The sequence below is a fragment of the Osmerus eperlanus genome, chromosome 5 (assembly GCF_963692335.1).
Source record: "Osmerus eperlanus chromosome 5, fOsmEpe2.1, whole genome shotgun sequence".
NCBI lineage: Eukaryota > Metazoa > Chordata > Actinopteri > Osmeriformes > Osmeridae > Osmerus > Osmerus eperlanus.
Genome location: NC_085022.1, coordinates 13,791,319 through 13,812,545, shown reverse-complemented (window position 1 = coordinate 13,812,545; position 21,227 = coordinate 13,791,319). Strand labels below are relative to the sequence as shown.

Sequence of the window (21,227 nt, the reverse complement as noted above, 5' to 3'; positions counted from 1 at the left end):
TTGAGAAGGCCTACACAAAACTGGTGGAAACCTTAAAGCTCAACTTACTGCCCCCCATGCATCTTTCATAGGGCCTGCCCCTACTGTCTAGCAGCAAGTAGCAGGTAACTGTTTGGGCTTGTTGTCAAAGATACTAGCAGGTCTTCTCCTCCTTGATAAATAAGTAAACACATTCAACTGGGCATAGATGCAGTCGGTGAGCTTCCAGTCAATAACAAGCAGATTTGTTTTCTTCTAAAAGCAGGGCTGTTCACAGGCTACCGATTACCCTTCAAACCCATTCCTTAACAGAGGAATCCACAGAGCTTTGACAGCAGTTTTCTCTGTCAGAGTTTGGAATTAGGCCACACGCTTCTCTTTCCCTTAGGCCAGTGACCTATTCTTATTGGAAAAGAATTGCACCATGCACATGGCAAACAGATTCAGAAGAAACAAATTATTCACTTTTATGAAAAATCTTCACCTGATTTGGTAAATGTTGCTGCGTCATAAAAACCTTTCGTAGACCCTCCCCTGAGAATAAGGGATAACACATTGATATTTTATAATAAAATCTGTCTGCATGTCATGAAACAATTGAACAGTAGTGTTTACCAACTGGCTTTGTTGTACAACATACTCGCTTATTAAAATTCTATCTTATTAGACCCATTCAGCATCTGTTTTACATGAGATTAATTGTGTTTTTTTTAACCACTTTCTGCTCATTATCATTTTGTCTTGCAAATGTATTTGCTGCAAAGATGATGCATATTCATTTTTTCTGGATGCTTGAAAATTGTTCGGAAATTAGTCAAAGGTTGAGCTGGGCAGGTGTGCTGGCACATGCTGAATTCTAAACACAAACTCCTTGTTCCTGAGGCAAAAGAGGTTCGGTTGCCTGTACAGAATACATTTGAGCCTGGAAATTTGGAGCATTTTGGCATTTGTTGTAGCTTTTCTAGGTAATTTTTCACCTGTTCATTCATTAATGCGTTTTGTTTGAGTTTGACTATTAAACCATGTCAAATTCACAATGCCATACATCTACATGCTTTGTTGATTTTCAAAAATGACAGCCGACAAGCTCTCACTGTGCTCTGATTTAATTTTTGTTTCATATATTTCTTTCTGGGGGCTGCCAGCAAAGTGGAACAATTTTATAGAGCTGGGGGGTTTTTCACATTGGATTATAAATTATGTATGCCTATTCATATGATTAGTACTGCATAAGGTTTTAGCAAAACACAAATATTTTCCTCTTTGTGAGGTATACTAAAGAAAAAAGACATTCTTTAACTTTAAGTCTTTTGATGCACTTCAAAGGCATATGGCATTATCTGAAACACCCCCAAATAGAAACAACTGGTAATAAATGAAACACTACCTTACTACTGCTGTATAGGATGTTTCATACTTTACGCCATGACACACACAACTTCTTGTTGTCCTCTGTGACTGTTGGTGTCATTTGCCATTAATCTGATTCTAATCGATTTGCCAGAGGGTGAAAAGGGGACTCAGACAAGGAAAATTAGCCAATGTCATCTGAGTAGAAAAGTTATTAGTCTTTGCTCTGAGCATAAATGTCAGTGAACAGTGACGCACCCGTTAATTAAAGTCTAATTTCGCTACAGTTGGTTGTTCCCTCATTTGATTGGGTTTGATTATACCACAATAAAAACAACGGAAAACAACTATAAATCCAACATTACATTTTGATGCTATATCAAATTCAGTTATACTGATTAGATGATAAATGTTCAAGATTGTACTGCAGATTATTGGACTGTAAAACAATATACATTTCATATTTATGCATCAGATTTCAACAGCAAATGATGTGGTTGTTTTATTGTTTCTTCCTGCAACCAACAGTAAACCTTAAATGTCCAACTACACTTTGCTGAGGATGCTACATTCTTTTTTGATATTGGGCATAGCATTACATCCAAACACACGTTCAGTGGTATTTATAAAATGTCGAAAATGAACTCATGTGTAGATGAGATTATGAATGTGATATTATCACACATTCTGGAAAACATGGCGATGAACCATACAAGATACGTTTTTTTTTTACTCACATTTACAGAGTACAATCCTGATACATTCAAAAATATGTGGTGTGGTGTGGTGATGCCAGTGCCCACACCTGCACAACATCATTGATTTGTTTGACTCTGTCTACCTCAAAAAGTACTAAACCTGATTGTGGAAGCACTTTTCATTCAGCGTCTTGGTTGTCCACTCTCCGCCACCCACAAAGCTCATCCACTAAGAGGCCTTCTATGTATGTGTTCATATACGAGGTGAAACTGGGCCATCGTATTGTGTCTCCACTCCTCATTTGAACATCGGCCTTTGAAAAGCCTGCCAGTGCCCTGTCCTGCCTGCACCAAATGTGTGGAGAGGAGATAGTGCATTCTCATGTTATCTGCCACCGGCCCCTTGCCCCTTCAGCCATTTTCTCATTTCACAGATTTGACCAAGAGGTGACCTTGGCTTTTTTTTAGAGCTTTTAAGGCAAGTCCAAGAATCCACCTCCTTTTTTTGGGGGTCTACCAAATTGATATATTTTTCTCCTCTGCTCTCCTAAATGACAGTTTCTATTTCAACATTGCAGCATCCAGCAACCTGGCCATTTTATATGTAGATTACTTGTGATGATGGCCAGGCAGTGTTATAAGAATACACATGTGGTTTATACTATTGTTCTAAAACACAGATGGTTCCAGGAGAATAGCAGCATATGCTTATAACTCATAACCTGACACAGAGTGTCAGGTTATGAGTCATTGAGGCACAACAAGAGGAATTAGAGAAATATTTTTACACAAGGTAGTACCTTGAATTATGCAAATGTGGCGCACCACGGTAGGACATCATTTACATCCCAGGGTGCATGCGTACAGTAGGCCTGTCTGTTTATCTTAGCCATGGGAACTGTGTGTGTTTGCGTCCATGTGTCCACATGTCCGGTGTGTTTTTCCCCTGGAAATGCGCAGGCAGTATCACAGCCCTTCATCCGCAGCCCTTCACAGTGGGCCTCTGGCAAAGCGCTAATCTGGGTCAAAGTGCTAACTGCTGAGAGGAGCCTGGGAGAGGCTCGCTCACACATGAATCATTTCTCACGCGTCCCAGCCTCATTACACTTGCAACTGATGGAACATCAAAGACTTTCGTGTTTCCCTCTGACCTTAAAAGGTAAATGCCCAGATAACACTCTGGGAAATGGGCTTGTCTTGCACATCAGCCTTTACATCCCCATAACAGAGTCATTTTGAGGGTGCTGCCAGCATGTCCTATCAAACTATGACTGCACTAAAACTGAAGCATATTCTTTCAGCTGTCCATTGCGAAGTGGCAAGTATGTCAATGCCCCTTAAGTGGCACTATATAGGTCCCTTAATAATAAATTCAATTTCTATTCCAAATCCAACATCACAGCCATACAGTTAGAGATCAATTTTCCAGTTATGGCTTTAGTCCATTAGTGGCTTTAAAGAGAAAAGGCAACGTTTTGCTCTATCTTTTGTGAGCTAAAAAGAAATCAAAAGCGAGCAAATATGGGCTTCTCTGAAGAACCGTTTTACGATCACGTTTCAGTCGTGGCCAGAGCCAGGCAATCAGCACAATTGCAGCACAGCCAAAGAACCACCATTTTATTTAAAGTGTTTTTAAGCTTGATTGCTCTGAAGCTAGCATCAGTAGGCACGATGTTCAATATTTAATGAGAACCTTTTCCGCAAGCTACACCACCTGTGCTACTGACACTCAAAAAACGGGACCAGGATGGCACCAGTTTAAAGGGCTTTGTTCGTGCATCCAAAATATTTTCGACTTGAAACCAAGCATCCACCTAGACGAAGGGAATGGGCGTCTAATATGCAGTCTCTTGGAACACGGAAATCCTGTGGCTAGCTCAAGAGTTTGATCTCTTTTTTTTCTGTCCGTCTTGCACAGCATCTCCTTATGGAAGAACAGCTGGAGCACTCGTCACAGCGAGCTGGTTTCCCTGGGGAGGGCGGGGTACTGGCGGTGGTTGAGGAGGGCCAGCTTGAACAGTGTGCCCAGGGAGAACATGCACTGCACACCCTGCACCCCTCCCTCTCCCCCCCTCTAGTGTGAGAGCTCTGACTGCTGACAGCAGTGACAGGCCCAGAATGATAGTGTGTGTATGTGTACATCTGTCTGGATCCCTGGCACCAGCGCCTGGCCTCTGGAGCTCTACACAGCTGGTTCCGGTAACCGGTTGACGTTGAACACATCTGATAATGTGTTGACAGCTAAATGAGTACACAGCTCCACACAGACAGACAGATAGACAAATATGAAGTGGACAATTGGGCAGCTTTGATCATAATACAAGCCTTTAATAATGAGTTGTGTGCTTGCTCAAAACGGGGTCACACTGTGACTGACCCACATTGTGATTGGCAGTTGTGATGTCGGATACAGACATGTTGAACACATGAAAATCCCTTGCGTAGTCTCCAATTGAGCTCAGCAATAACACCAATTCCTATAGCGTGATTATATTATTAATTCCATTAGTCTGTATCTGATAGGATCTTCAAGTCTTTGTAGATATCAGATTGTGGCCCGTTGTGTGACAAGCTCCAGAAGAATGCATAATTGGTAAACCGTTTGACCACTTTGAATTCGTAACAAAAAATATTTTTCTAATAAAGGGATTTATTTTTCTGCTCTGTCACAATTTTGTTATCACCAGAAGCCTCTATTTTTTTCTCTTTGTGGAGAGAGAAAATCCATTGAAAATGGCTGAAGGCCTGACACAAAGCAACTGCGAATCCCTGCAAATCTGCAGGCTTAATTGATTATTTGTGCAGAGCTTTATATCTGTGAGGTGCAGGATACCCAGGGGAAATAATGTAAAACAGATAACAAGATCAAATGTGGGAGAATTGCTTTCTGCTGCCAATTTTATTAATCTTTTTTCCCTCTCTCAGTCACATTGACTTTTCTATCCAGGCTTTTCCATTACAGAATCCTCACCTTATTGTTAAAAGTGTGGGTAAATAGAGAGCTAAAAGTGTTTCCAATTCAAATGAAAAGTGTTTGTTAAGGGCCTATTTTGATTTCTGAATAACTAATCAGGAGACTCAAGGTAGTCTCCAACTCAGACTTTTTCAATATTCTACATTCCAAAATGCTGTGCCTGGCACTAAAGTAGTGAATTTATTATTTAAAGTGTACCCAAGCATTCTATTAAATAAGTTTTCAATTCACATTATTTTATTGACATAGTTTATACACTGCGGAATAACATAGATGTTTGCTTCTGCATCACTGTGTGTTTGTTGAAATTTGAATTATGCTCTCAAAACAAAAGCTCCTGAGAAGAAAATCCTTGGGAGGAGAAGTAGGAGAACATTGTGAAATGTGACTCAAATCTGATACAAGATATTTTTCCTTTATTCTTAACATAATTCTTTAAACAAGTATCACCTACAGAACACTTGAAGACAGTAATTCCTAGCTATAGCAATCACGCCATTATACATAAAAGGAGGTGTGATCTGTTTTGCGTTTCTGTTCCATGTTTCTGCTTCATTGGCACATCAGACGGGCTGTAATTGCCTTTCTCTCGCTAGGGAGCTCCTTGTTTTTCATTTTAAAGGCTGCTCTCAGTGTCTCTGACTCTGACATTAATGAGCGAAGCAGGTTCAGGCAAGGCACTCGGGCAGCGCGCGTCATACCACCCATCGCCGTGCCCTCAGGCCATAGGCGTAGCTCGATAGGCGGCGCTATAAAGCCGCTCCATGCACGCACACGCATTGTCGAACCTGCCGTCTGCGTTGCTGCCACCCACCACCGTCCCCTTCACCCCCGTGTTGTCTGTCTGTGCTCCCCGTGGGGGATTTAACTCGTTGCTCCCTGCCTCATGTCTTGCTATGCAGTGAAGGCGGGCAGCGCTTCCCCATGTACATCCATTCCGCCAATGTAAAACCATTTGTCATGTGTAAGAATAAATGGTGAAATCAATCACGTGAGTGTCTTGACTGAACCAGTGGAGAAAGGTGATGGCACCCTGAGAGCAAAACCAATGTCTGGTTGTGTCATGTCATCAATGATGCAAGGTAGCATTCAGGAATAGAGGTTGTCCACAATGTACATACAGTGCAGTCTTATTTAGTAGTATTTATCATATTGTTATTGAAGAGCTACAGTTAAATCGCTACAAGGTATGATAAGTTCCTGTAAATCATCGAGTCATTGTATTTTTTTCAATTGCACAAACAAGAATGATCCGGCTCATGGGTTAAGACGCATGAATGTTACGTTGACAGTAACAGAAGTGAGTTCATCTTAAAACTGTACATCTTGAAACAGGTTAAGTAATTTCTTTATTTGACCACACAGAGTGAATAATGAGTATTTCCATTGAAAGACACTTACCCCACTACAGGCCATAAACCTTTACTGGACTCAGGCCAGTGAAATACGCATGTTTGCATGCACAGTCTCTTTCTCTCTCATTCTCTCTCTCACTCAGACTTTTTTTGGACTATACAGTGAGCATCCATCAGCTAATTGTTGTACATCTATTATAGCAAGAATGGAGCAGTTTCACCTGGTTGACCTCTTACACCACTGACACTGTACATTACAGGGTCCGGGCTCAAACTCAGCAATTCAAACAAGCAGTGTTCCAACCACTTTTATTTTAACAAACTTCTCTGTGAAAATTCTATCCAGAATATTCCAGCTGAATGGAGCTGGTTTTAGCACTGATATATTTTATACATGTCTGGATAGTGTATGGTAAGTACCGCAAGGTGCAAATCTACCCACAATCAGTGATGTCATAAATAGAAAGAGCAAGATACTGTCTATGGATACATTAAGTTCCATTTTTCGTGAACAAAGAGGTATTGACCAGCCTATTTCCAGGTGTGGCGGACCCTGGTGTGGGTGGTCGAAGTGCGTGTGGTCATTGAATCAATCCTTAGAAGTAGTTTGTATTCCATTAAGCATCTCAGGAGGGCTTTGTAGCAGTGGCAAAAATGGCCACAATGATGCCTAATTGTTGGTCACGATTGACTAACACTGTCGTTCTGTTTACATGTTCTATTGGCTGGCACTGATAGATTGCTGCGGCTGTTCTGTTTCCACATGTGGATATGGTGTAGCGGTATAGCCGCTACATATTTTGCAAGCCATGTGTTGTGTAATTCTTTATCAGTTCATCCTTTCATTCTTTCATGTATACATTTTAGGGTTAGGGTTTGGGTAAATGGTCATGCTTCAATGGAATGTTCATTGCCTTCACCCTGTAGAGACAGTATTTTTGGCTTCTTCCAAGTTATCAGTGAGTTTTGTCAACCTCTACCATAGAACAAAACACCATATTACATCTCATTAGGAGTGTATTGAAAAGTAATTATGATTCCGGTTGAAGATTAGGGTAAACGAACATCAGTGCATCATTTAATGTGATTTTCAAAGAATCTATTGAAGCTTTCAAAACACTTTTTAAATGATTAGCTTGCTCTAGCACCAGCTGATATATGTATGTTACCCCAAAGAAAGATGATTAACATGGCTGTTTCCATGTGTGTCCCATCCAGATCCCAGAGGGAACCTGTGAATCATGAGGCTGGTGTGGAAGTCCATGGACAAAATGAGGTGCTTCAGGAAACGCTCTACCATTCCTTTCCTGGGATTGCTGATCACCTGTCTCCTCTTTCTCAACCTGTACATTGAGGATGGTTACGTAGTGGTGAGTTCTCTTCATATACTATGTAACAGGACATTCTACCTCACCTGTACCATTTAAGTATTTTTTCTGTATGTGTAATTAATTCATCTAGCCAGAGCAGACGGCTTTGTTCTGAATGGGGTCTGCAGGAGAACATACCATGTTTTTAAGAAATTACAACCTGGGTAAAATCAAAGAACAGGGATCCAGGTTTTACTACATACATGTATACTTGCATTTGTACTACTACAGTAGGGGTGGAGTACTACTCAACATGGCAGCAAACTTGTTTATATTTATCTCTTGCAAACCGCTCAACTTGACATTCAACACTACACATCCTCAGGTCATGAGCAATTCAATTCATTCATATAGTGCCCGGTTCTTGAGGTAATTGAACCACAGACACACATACAAGCACACAGATTCCTGCTTTTATAATTTGATCAAACCATGTTGTCTCTTTAAAATAGATTTTAAAGGCAGTGTACATATTTTATATTTGGACCCAAGTTTAAATCATGCAGATGATCTTTGTGTTATTCATGATGCCATCAAAACCTGGCTTTCAAAACGTATACATAACAAATCTGTATTTGTTATGTAAATTATTAAAGTGTTGCAAACATAAGTATCTGGCACTCTCTTTCAAAGTCCATTTGCTTGGCAGTAATACCAACCTCAAAGTTTAAAGATGTGGGTTGGCTAAGGTACATAAGAGCATGTATTGTTTTGAAATTGTACTGTTTTGGACTAAAGTTTCCAGAACAATTTTTTCCCACTGTTGAATTATTTAAGTAGGAATTTGAAAACTGTTCAAGGAGATTACTTGACTTTGCTGTCTCTGGTCTCTAGTTGTGATGAAACCTTGGGTTGTTCAGGATTCACAATGTGTGTCTTCTATTGTCTTTGTTCTTTGCAGGAAGAGGATAAAAGACAGCTGAGGGAAACATCCGTACATCCTCCAAACTCAGAGAGCTACGTTCACACCTTGAGAGATCTTACTAATTTCTCTGGGACCATAAACGTCACATATCGTTACCTGGCTGGAAACCCTTTGCCTCGCAAGAGTGAGTTTAGCTTCATAATTGTCTCTTATTTCAGATGGCAATAACAAATTATAGCAGTAAAAATCTCTTCGAAAAAAATATCTTTGAAATATGTGTGTGTATGTAACACTATTGTTCAACTTTCCAGTAGCAAGGCTACTAATGCTAACTACAGCAATTAAGAACATTTGTCAGTGCCTGAGGTGATCTAACCAAACCACATAATTCTGCTACTTATCACTTAGTAGTTATGGCAGCTATAGTAATGTAGTACGAGTGCACCCGGTGAAAATAAAATGCAGCCTATTTGAGGCATAATACTTTCATCTCCACACACACAGGTTCATATCGATCCGCTAAGGTAAAATTGGTTCCACAGTTAACGTCTCTCCTGCTGTGTAGAGGTTTGTGGGTTGAAATAGTGAAAAATCATGGTGGTTTGCGCATTGTAGATGTTACCAAATGTAAGACATAATTATTCCATTATAAGCATACTGCATCAGGTATAATATACTGTAACAGGGCATACAGTAAGCCTACTAAATCTTTGTCTTACATTCTACTATATAGTGTGCCAGTTGACATTGCAGGGTGACTTTGTTTGGCGCTTATTCTTCCACATTTCACGAGCATCATTTGTGATCATGTATTGCCCTGTATTTGTACGTTGGTTTATTACCTTGGGGGAATTTTGTTTCACAAAAAAAGCTCCCATTAAAGACCCATATTGTATTTTTATGTGGTTGCTATATGTAGGTGCATCCCTAATTTTGACTAATTTATATTTTTCTATTACAGAATATCTTACTATTGGGTTGTCATCTGTCAAAAGAAAAAGAGGAAATTATCTAATGGAAACGATCAAATCCATTTTTGACCAGTCCAGTTATGATGAGCTGAAAGAGATTGTGGTTGTTGTCCACCTGGCCGACTTTGACCTTACCTGGTGTGAGAATCTTGTTCAGGAAATCTCCAGGAAGTTTGCTCACCACATCATAGCGGGAAGGCTTCTGGTGATTCATGCCCCTAAGGAGTACTACCCACCCCTGGAGGGGCTGAAAAGGAACTATAATGATCCGGAAGACAGGGTCCGTTTCCGCTCCAAACAAAACGTGGACTACGCCTTTCTCCTGAATTTCTGTACCAACCTCTCTCATTTCTACATGATGCTTGAGGACGATGTGCGCTGCTCAAAGAACTTCCTGACAGCCTTAAAGAAAGTGGTCACCTCAAGAGAAGGTTCCTATTGGGTGATGCTGGAGTTCTCCAAGCTTGGCTACATTGGGAAACTCTACCACTCTAGGGACCTGCCACGCTTGGCCCACTTCCTTCTTATGTTCTACCAGGAGATGCCCTGTGACTGGCTTCTCATTCATTTCCGGGGCCTGCTGGCCCAAAAAGACGTTATCCGTTTCAAACCCTCCCTGTTCCAACACATGGGATACTACTCCTCCTATAAGGGGGCAGAGAACAAGTTGAAGGACGATGATTTTGAGGAAGACTCCATTGACATTCCTGACAATCCTCCAGCCAGCCTTCACACAAACATCAATGTATTTGAGAATTATGATGCATCCAAGGCATATAGCAGTGTGGATGAGTACTTTTGGGGAAAGCCTCCTTCCACGGGTGACTTCTTTGTCATAGTGTTTTACAGATCCACCAAAATTAGCAAAATTAAGATCACCACAGGAACGGATGATCGACAGAATGACATCCTTCACCATGGAGCTCTAGAAGTGGGAGAGAAGTTAGTCGGAACTAAGAAAGGGACACAGTGTTCTTCATACATAACATTAGGAGAATTTAAAAACGGCAACATTGAGGTACAAGATGTTGACCACAAGATAGGCTTTGACATTGAGTGTGTGCGTATTGTGGTGACTGCTAGTCAGAAAGAATGGCTTATCATAAGAAGCATAAGCTTGTGGACTACTCAGCCACCAAGTCAATGATGACCACACAAAAACACAGTACGTCATGTTACACCTGGTTATTTATTGTTTCATTACCATATTTACTTGTCATTGTATTATTCAATTGATTGTTTTTGCACTCGTGCAGTATTTTTACCTGTCTTATTTAGTATTTGTATATAAAAGTCCTGTAAAATTCCTGAAATTATTAGTCATGACATCATTACATTACATTTCTTAGGACTGTTTAATTGATGAAACAAGTCATAAATGTCAATTTACATATCATTCCTGAAACACTGTTTTGAAAATATTTCTGCATTACTCATCTTAGACTCACACATAACATTTTACGTCAATACAACCTATAGAGAAATCTAGTCATTGGGTCTTCAATAATGTTACTCAACAGAACATCTTTGGAGAACAGTAGCCTTTGGACAATACTTGTAGCATAATTTCAATGTGTTTTCAGAATCAGATTCATATTCTGAATCACAAATGCCACTATTTTACCTTTTGTCATTCCTAGCATTACCATTTCGAAATAAAATAAGTCACCGTGTTTTTTTTTTAACATAATTTACCTCTTTATCATTGTTACGGTGTCTTGCCTGAGCTTACTTTTAAGGGCCAGAAGTGGGCTTTGCCATTTTACTGGCCCTGTATGTTGTGTCAGAAACACTGATAGGTGAAACATGTTCTCCCATCTTCTCTTAGAACAGAGATTGGGTTGCACCTTGAAGAATGGGGTGGACCTAATCGCACCCTCTTCTCCAGCACAGCACAATTTTGCCCAAGTAAATTGGTCTGTGTTTCACTCGCTCTTTTAACACCAGCAAACAACAACCCCCCTGGAGCTAGGATCTCAATTCACTCCTCCCTCATGTGTTTCTTTGTTTCAAACAGGGTTTTTTTTAACAATGTTTCTCTATGTTACTGTGTAGGAAAATATGTGTTTGAACAGTGAAGAAGCTTTGCATCTCTGTCTCTCTTTATCAAGTTCCTCAACTCATTTGCCATATTTGCGCGTTTAAAAACATGACATTTTCAGCAGACTTGCCTTGGTACTGCATTTGTGTTAACAACATTTCTCAACACCGTTCATCAAGGAGTTTGAACAATCATCTTGTCAGTTCCATTTCCGCACAATTATGTTATCTTATGAGGCAACACTCAGTGACAAATTTGCCTAAACATAACAGCACCAACTAAACCATTCATGTAAAACAATGCAATAAAGTGATGAATGTTTACAGAATACTGACATTTATAACGCACAGTGCATTCATGATATAATTTGTTTCATTGCTGTGACTTACTGGTTTGGGGTTTTTCCCACAAGCCGATCAAGACCTTGGTCATATCTCTGTACAGTGCTCAGACACACCCCAGTGTGCCAAACAAATTATAATAACAATTCCCACACCCTAAGAAGAGTTGTTTTTTCATCAAGCATTACATCTTCTCCATAGAAACCCCCAGAACTCATTCAGAATGTCTTTTCATTTTTACCAGGATTTTGGGGACCTGGGTGTGAATCAAGTCATGTGAGAGCATGTATTTTCAATAGATGCTCAGTTGTGCACAATATCACACTATGAATTTCTGATACATGCCATATTGCCATTAATAAAATGAAGCAAGATTTCTGTTACGTAACACCAGGCTAAGGGGAACATAAAACTGCAAACAAATGTTGCTTGCTGATATGACTTGAGGAGAAATAGTTGTTAGGGGTCCATCTGAAGAAATCTGTCAAAACTAGCTGAGCACTGCAGAATCATTGATGTTTGAATATTGGCGATAGCAACAAAAGGCTGAATTTAATAGTCAGCTGCATATCAGCATTCTTTGAAATGTGCTGAAAATGGAAATCTATTTGGGGACGGAAATTGTTACACACACATGCTAACAACCGTCTATCCAGCTATTCAGGAAGCGATTCTGTTTTCATATATCAATTATAGCAGATACATTCCCACTGTACACTTAACTATTAAACCCATGTGAATGATCAAATACTGCAAAATCATGGGATCTAGAGACATTGGTAATAGTTTGTGTGATGTGGATGTTGTCTAAATAGGCTTTTATCAAACTTTCTTGAAATGAAAGCTAAATACAGGACAACTCTCACTGACGAGGGATGGTTTAGGTCCAAGCCTACAGAAAGGTGGATCAAGCAATCACATTAACTTGTGGAGCACATTCACAGTGTTAACCAAAGCTGTGTACAGTTAAATCAGATTTTGTACATAGAGCACCAAATCCAAAAAGACACTATAAACTACAAACTCTGTACACTTGACATGAACATAAGGCAGCAGTTGACAGTCATTGCAGCACCGCTGCCTTTATGCATACTCATAGTACAAGGAAACTGATCCCAAGACGGGGTTTATATGTGGTACTACGGGAATACCTGACGCAGAGTGGCCATAATCTCGGGGCAGGTCATTGGACATCTCACCCACCCAGGGTCCTTAAAGCAAGTGTCTGTAATTGTGCCAGGTTTTCCTAATCTGTTGGTAAAGCTGCAGTTCACAGATCACAATAATGAAATACAAGTCATTCTGTGGTCCAGTGTAGCTAAAACAAAAGCTTTGGATTGTTGGAAAGTTTTGCTGTCTTCCAATGAAGCATGTGCAATGATGCATGAACATGTTTTCAGTGGTTAAACAAAACCTTTTGTATGTCAGATTCTATAACTTGTTGTTCAGCATCTGCTACAGAAGATGTTTTAGATTTGTTAGTAGATGCCTACAAATACCACTTACAACAAGTGTTAACTTGTGCTGATTATTGTTAAGAGGAGAGAATACTGTATGTTGAGATGTTCTGTGTTGTATTTTCTCCAACATTGTTCGTTCTACGGTATTGTATGTATATTGTAAGATTATATATTTTTTTACATGTATCAAGTCAAATGTTGTATTGTATATATTGTATTTAAAATCAGTCTAGATTAAACTAAATGAATGCCAATTGTTGTGAGTGGTCTGCATTGCAATTGTCTTATATACAATGGTTATTATAGGTTGATGTACAAGAGAGTAAATCTGTAGAAAAACAATGCACTTCATAAAATTACTAATCACGTTATTATCTGCTTTAGGACAAGAAAACTGAGTTCAATCATCACAAAGAAATAAGGAACTAATGAGAAAGAGTAAGATATATAATAGTAAATACGATGGATGTATACTGTATTTAAATACATATACACATCTCTGGAAAAAAAATAAGACCACTGCAAAATTATCAGTTTCTCTGGTTTTACTGCAATATTTCCACATATTTGTCAATTCAATCACAGCTTTCATGCGTCTTGGCATGCTCTCCACCAGTCTTTCACATTGCTGCTTATTGGCTTTATGCCGCTCTTGGCACAAAAAATCAAGCAGCTCTGCTTTGTTTAATGGCTTGTGACCGTCCATCTTCCTCTTGATCACATTTCAGAGGTTTTCAATGGGTTCAGGTCTGGACAGTGGACAGGCCATGACAGGTTCTTGATCTGGTGGTCCTCCATCCACACCTTGATTGACCTGGCTGTGTGGCATGGAGCATTGCCCTAAAGGAACAACCACTCCTTATGTTAGGGAACATTACCAGAGCAGAAGGAAGCACGTTTATTCCAGGTTAACATTGTACTTGGCAGATAATCACCAATCCTCCACCAAATTTCACAGTGGGTTTGACTATTAAACAACATGTTTAGCAAAGCTGAAAATGTGACTCATCAGAGAAGATGACATTACTCTTATCCTCTATGGTCCAATCCTTATGCTCTTTTACAAACCTCAGCCTGGCTCTTTGCTTCTCAGTGATGGACTTTAGTCTTGCTTTTCTTGACCTCAGCCCAGCTCCTAGGAGCATGTTTGGAGCCTTCCTTGCTGTGCACTTCCCCCCAACTGTCGTTTGTCATTCTTTTTAGAGGTCACTTGATGTCATCCTACAGTTATTTCTGCCCCTTTGCCAGTCTATGTTGTCCCCAGTGTTTGCTGCTTGACCTTGTTCTCCATTTTTTCAAAATATTTTAAGGATGGATGGAACCTGACCCTCACTGTTTCCCTCTGTCAGTAAAGCCAGTATTGAACCCTTCTTTTCCTCACTCAAAACTTTTATTTTCAACTCTTTTGACATGGTCAGGTGTTTGATTCAAATACTTTAGAGGTTATACTAGCACTGTTTTGGTTATCCAGCTGGAATTCAACAGACACTGGAATGGATTGTCTGCCATACATGTAGAGATGCTGATTTGAGAAGAAATTGGGAGTGGTCTCATTTCAATGCTGTCTATATGTATATACTGTATATGTAGGCATATGTATAATCACAAATAAATGTACGGTATACATTTATGGAAAACCTGCTCCAACTGGGTGCAACAGTGTGACATTTTCAGCTCCTAGAAAATTGAAGCGCAAGTGTGTTTAACTGAGACATCTTGCAGTAGCCAAAAGCAAAACCTGTACATTATTTGTCTCAATATTCATAAGTTCTCTGCCTTTTTACTGAATAATGAATGTGTGGAGCTGGTGCCTTTGGGGAGAGGGTACTGTTTATACCAATGCTTCATCTTCCTGGATTTGGTTTGGCTGTCAGAGGAGGTCATGCATTACATCATATTTATTTTGGATCTCAGGAGGATGAATAAATGAGAAGTGGGTGAAAAACAAACTAAGAGGATATTTTGGCTGTGGACAGTATAGGCAATAATGTACACTCTCCAGCTTTCACCTTTCCTTCCTTGCCTTCCTCTACCTTGAAGTATCTGATCTAACATGATTCGATATGTAAAAGGATGGGTGTTTCTTTAAACATGTTGCCAACCCACTTATGTCTGATCAGAGAATATGACTTGACCTATACTTTTTGACTTAAAAAATGCCGTACATTTCAATCAATTCAAGACTATTTGACTGTATGAATAATTTACTGTGAGGAGAACTACGTGGATTATTACAGTCTCAAGTGAAATCATTAAGCCGTTTGCCATTATGGTATGTAAGGCAATAAACAAAATTAATAAAATGATTGAAGCAGCATTGAACTCTCCTCGGTAGTTACAGAAATTCAAAGACTTCAAAGTGAAGCAGAACCAAAGCAAGGTGAGTTTACAAACCAGTCAGTATATCTTGGAAACCATACCTAATGCACACTCGAGGTGTTGGAATAGTGTGTAAAAACCAATACCCCCTCATATAACAACAACTGCATCAGACAGCAGGGAAGGCATCACCCAATCGATTGCCAGTTTCCATGGTTGCTGGCAAGCGCATAGATAGAAGAGCAAACAATCTGGTGACATGGATTTCCTTGTTTGCCCTTCGATCTGTTCCACTGGAGTGCATGCACCTGTGTGATTATTGCACAGGTCATGTTAATTCACTGAACATATGGAATGGAGCAAAGCATGGGTTGAATTATAAAGGATTGACTTTTAGGGCTCAGCACATTTTAGTTTTAAAACTATGGTAAACTTGGTTGCAATGGTTTCATCCTTTGTTTCAAGGTACACTTGCCACAGAAACATACAAAATCCTAAAGCAAGATGGATGGAAGGGGGGGGGGGCTCGGCCAGAGGGGTTTGATAAGAGTGGACAGTAAAAATTGGATATAAATGGCAACAGAGAAGTGCAATTAACAGACAAATGAGTAATATGGGCTTTAACATGTGTGCCCAAGGGAGAGTCAAGATTAGGGTAGGGAAACAAGCGCAAACAGACGTGGGTGATGAATGGTTTGTAATAAGCTGGCAAGCTGGTGACTTGCTGCATTCACAAGCTCCTCGGACCATCCCATTTCATGAGTTGGTTCTACTGACTTCGGTGGGTTTGTCTTTGGCGTGTTACGTTTACATAGTTTGTAACAAACACCGACTTACTAGGCTACTAATTAAAACAGACGGGCAAAGGAGAAAGTTGTAATTATTGATTGTTTCTTTCCTTCAGCTAAATACGAAGGGTATGTGTAAACAGAAATTAGGCAATGTGAAAAAATGCATGACAATCAAGGCCCTGCTTAAAGTACTCTAACATACATATAGTACTGTTGTGAGATAGAACTGCAAATTCACTAACAAATCTCAAGACAATTAGGTCTTTGTGAGGAGTGGAGATAAAAGAAATGAGCTGGAGGTATTGTTGGAGACTGCCACAGTCGGGGAGTGTGTAGTCCCTAAGGCAAAAGAGGCTTTAATCGTTCCCAATTGCTTCGCCTCACAAAGGTGCAAACCCCCACATCTGTCTTTTGGTTGCACCAGCACTCGTATATTGCCACGGGGGGAAACGGTACAGTGTTTGCTACCTTCCCAGGTCCCCATTTGCCACAACTCGACTTCAAGCGAGCTATACGGCCCCAGCCACCAGGGAAGACGATGGAGTGATCAAAACAATTACTCAAGTTCTGTTTAGTTCTTGGGAGAGTTCCTTAATCTGTCTGATTCTTCAGCCAAAATGAAACTTGTGCCTTGGGGCCTTTTAGTGGAGCATCAAGCAGCAGCTTTCAAAAGACGCTGAAATCATACCATTCCCCTCAATTTGTATAGCTTGTGTCCCTCCCTAGAATATCTAAAACATGTGAAGATACATCAGACACTTTGATGTTTCTGAATCCAAACAACAATCGATTAAGTGTCCTCAGCAAGCAATATTTAACACTATAGTGAGTCAGGTGGCTGAGTGGTTAGAGCATCTTGCTAGTAATCAGAAGGTCGCTGGTTCGATTCCTGGCCATGTAAAAATTACGTTGTGCAAGGCACTTCACCCTACTTGCCTCGGGGGAATGTCCCTGCGTCTGCTAAATGACAACATGTAATGTAAATGTAATATATGCCTACGAAACACATTGATTTGAGAAATAAAAATCGGAATGGACTTTAAAGTTAAATTTACGCTTTAAAATATGACTAAAACATCTTCAAGAGACACACGGCTCACCATTTGTTTAGACCTCACTTAAGTCAAGGCCGCCCTCACTGTAGTAGATCAGTGTCTCCTGATTAACTAAAGAGCTTAAAAAAAGATCTTGTGAACGCCTTGGCAGATCAATGAGGCCTCGGCTTTGATGAGACAGAATGAGCTCACCAGAAGATGTAATGGCTTGCGCCCCTTCCCGTGCCCACTCTTCATATGTAGCACTTCACTCTCTGACTCCTCTCCGCGGATTAAAAAGGCCTTAATTAAAGATTAATACCGGGGTTCCCTGCATGCAGCGGAAAGATAGCTCGTTTCCCAGGGTGTTGCGCTAAAACCGTTGAGCCAGGGCTTGGATTCTGTGCTCTTGGAAACAAAACCGAAAGCCCAGCATGGATGTCCCCCCTGTTGAAGGGCAGGCAATAACACCGACGCCGTTGTCTTCGTCACCTCCCTAGCAAGAACAGAGGGAGGACGAATCATTTTAATTATCACAGGCAGGCGAAGAGACACAATCAGCCAATTTAGGTCCCGCTGCATCGGCTGCCTCTCCACTCCTCCTCGTTACAATTACAGCTGCTCATCTTCATGGGGCCTGTTTAGAATGTCAGGGCATGCTGGCGGACTGGGAGATCTGTCTGCGGGAATGAACGTTGTCTTAAATGTCTCACTAGAATTGTGTGTGTTTTTTTTGTTAACTGTTTTGATAAGCCATGTTGCTCTCATGCATTTACAGCATGACAGCATGCGCTTGTCCAGTGACACTACTACTACTGAACAACAATGCGGTGCTTTAATCTTGTTTAAACTGATTTTATGTGCCAGGTCCACACAAATCCAGCGCTGCTCTTGTATCCAGGACTGGAGTTATTAGAATAGAACAACAATCTTGCTTGAGACACGCTCCACAACTGTTTACTTTGGGCCCAGTTTCCCAGACATGGATTAAGCCTAGATGTTAGGGTATACTTTAATTGTTACTCTAAAAGTAGTCACCAGTCCCTGTCTGACATGTCATACTACCATCCTAGTATTTGAAAGTGTTAGTCTAGTATGCCCCGTTATGTAACAGTACTGCAAAAATGTCAGGATGATATAGCCTACTCTAGCTACTATAGAGAGTTTCATTTCACAGTATGCAAGCCAGCATGCTTTCATGGTTACTCAACTACCACTAATGGTAGTTGGTATAGGTTGTAATTTATCAAATACTATTATACCTTTGGCTTGTAATTTATTATAGACTATATATGTATATTTAAGTTGTCAGTTTACTAGAAAAAATAACCGTGGTGGTAAGTTGATAATGTAAATTAAGCATTTTTTTTCATATTTGCATTTTTTTGTTGTTACAAGATGTCAACTGGTATTAAATGGCATGCATTTGCATTGTTCTTACAGTTCAGCACTAGTTTTAACTATCTTTATCCATTTACCAGAGCCTTCATCAGCTGTCTTAACCAAATGGATGAACCAGTTAGACAGACTGGGTAATTGAAAAAACATCAACACACTAGTCTTCACAGAGTCAAGATATCTAGTGTTTACATTTACATTTAGTCATTTAGCAGGCGCTCTTATCCAGAGTGACTTACAGTAAGTACAGGGACATTCCCCCGAGGCAAGTAGGGTGAAGTGCCTTGCCCAAGGACACAGTGTCATTTTTCACAACCAGGATTTGAACCGGCAACCTTCTGATTACTAGCCCGATTCCCTAACCGCTCAGCCACCTGACTCCCCTCTGTGGAATAAAAGTATACCCTTTCTCAATTAGTAAGTTGTTGGCATCATTCAAATAAACTGTCGTAAATGCTACCTGTGACAGTAAACAGATCTGACATGGCCCATTCCCTCGTCTCCTATAACACACCCTATACACAGCCGTAATTAGCAGCACAGCAGGCCAACAAGCAGCAGGCAACAAGGTCATACTTGTAATGCCATCATCTCAGTCACACAATCGGATTTGGAACTTATCTCAATCTTTCACAAGCCATTATCTTAAACTGACTGCCTGTTTGGTGCTTAATTTGCAGCACCACTGTTCTCATAAAAAGAACAACTTTCAATTGGGAGTTCTAAATATGCCTCAACAAGAAGTTTGAGCCTTTCAGTCAGCATCCCCTGCTTCAAATTGTAGCTAACTTAAAGTAGCATAGCATTGGATGTAGGCCACAATAAACCAGGCTGGAACATGTATTGCTCTAGCAGGTGTTGATGGAGGATTTAATGGTGTTGAATCAATTGGCACAGTTAATATTGTGTGGTAGGTCAGAACCGAACAGATGCAGTCTGTCAAGGTTGGTCTTAATTATAGGTACTTATGCCTACTAAGGGAGAATTAAATCATAACTTCAAGCTCACTGACACCTTAGTGAGACACATTGGTTACTGGAAGTTCTGTGTTTGTGATAGTGCCACAGCGGGAGAGGGAGTGGCCTTAAAGGAAAAACTGTGATATTGTTCTTAAACTTAAATGCCTCTCATGTCTGCCTTGATAGTCAATATAATGTGATGTTGTTATATTGGCAAAATAACTACAATATATGAACGCCGTCCAATAGTTTACTATAGGTGGCATTTTTTCTCAGTTCAACACAAAATGCCACAGGTTGGTATGGTGGAAGTCAGGTTGGGTATAATTCTTGGGTCACATTTTCAATTCAGAAGTTGTATATACATTGTATTACACTGCCATCTGCTGGTTACTATATAGTAAACACAAATAAATGAAGCAAGCTGCAACCCACACTGTATGCTTGTTTTATATTCATACTCTTTATATGTTTGTGTTTGTTGTATATTTATTGTATGTTAATTCACATCAGTGTAAGATAAATTATGACACATTCAAGCAATTCAGATTATTTGTTGAATATTGCGTACTGTGAAAATACTGTACTTTATTGAGAAATCAAATATTCGTTTTGAGTAGGTTGGATAAACAGGTATCTTAATCCCTATGCTTGTCATAATATGTCATAATAAAAAGGCATAATAACACCACAATAAAGCAGCTCCCCGGAAAAAAGGGTTGTAAGTTAATTTATGGTAAGTAGGTGAATGGACATGTACTGTCCATATATTTACAAGTCTGTAACTTTAAGTGGAAAATGTTAAGCAGGGAGGATGTCTGCTGTGTGCTTTTAAAAATGAATTAAACAGCACTTGCTCTTCTGTTGCCTATGACCCTGACTCATTTACTCTGAGTGGTTGTTTCATTTCTCTCCCTCCCTGAGGGAAACCAGGAAGGACACGGTCATTCAAAATAAACACAACAGACATGTCAATGTGACTTACCTCACCACCAAGATATGTGATGTGATACTGAGTCATTCTGTTTTCATCGTTGCAATTTCTTTGCTGTTCTTAGTAGCAGCAAGATTCTCTGCGATGGTTTGTAACTAGGTTCTTCCTTATCTTCTAAGTATAGCACATTCATTGTGTCTGTATATTATGGCTGTGTGAATCCTCAATGCCATCTGCTGTCTAGTTTCTGCACTCACAGTATAGCTTTGACACATTACTTGACATTTCCCACCAAACACAACACAGTACCACGATTCCACAGGATCACAACAATGTGGTTGAATCTAAATTGTGTGGAAGAGGAATAAGCAACATTCAAGTATTCTTG

General features: G+C 40.0%; 1 protein-coding gene across 5 annotated transcripts in view; it reads left to right on the top strand.

Moving 5' to 3' along the window:
• The window catches only part of mgat4c (mgat4 family member C), a 64,262-nt gene extending 52,651 nt beyond the window's left edge, over positions 1–11,611 (top strand). For all 5 annotated transcript variants that reach the window (XM_062461773.1, XM_062461777.1, XM_062461776.1 and 2 more), the window contains 3 exons: positions 7,575–7,726; positions 8,628–8,775; positions 9,553–11,611. In XM_062461773.1, coding sequence (XP_062317757.1) covers positions 7,598–7,726; positions 8,628–8,775; positions 9,553–10,709 — 1,434 coding nt within the window. In that variant the 5' untranslated portion in view covers positions 7,575–7,597 and the 3' untranslated portion in view covers positions 10,710–11,611. The remainder of the gene's footprint in view (positions 1–7,574; positions 7,727–8,627; positions 8,776–9,552) is intronic.
• Positions 11,612–21,227: the final 9,616 nt, after the last annotated feature.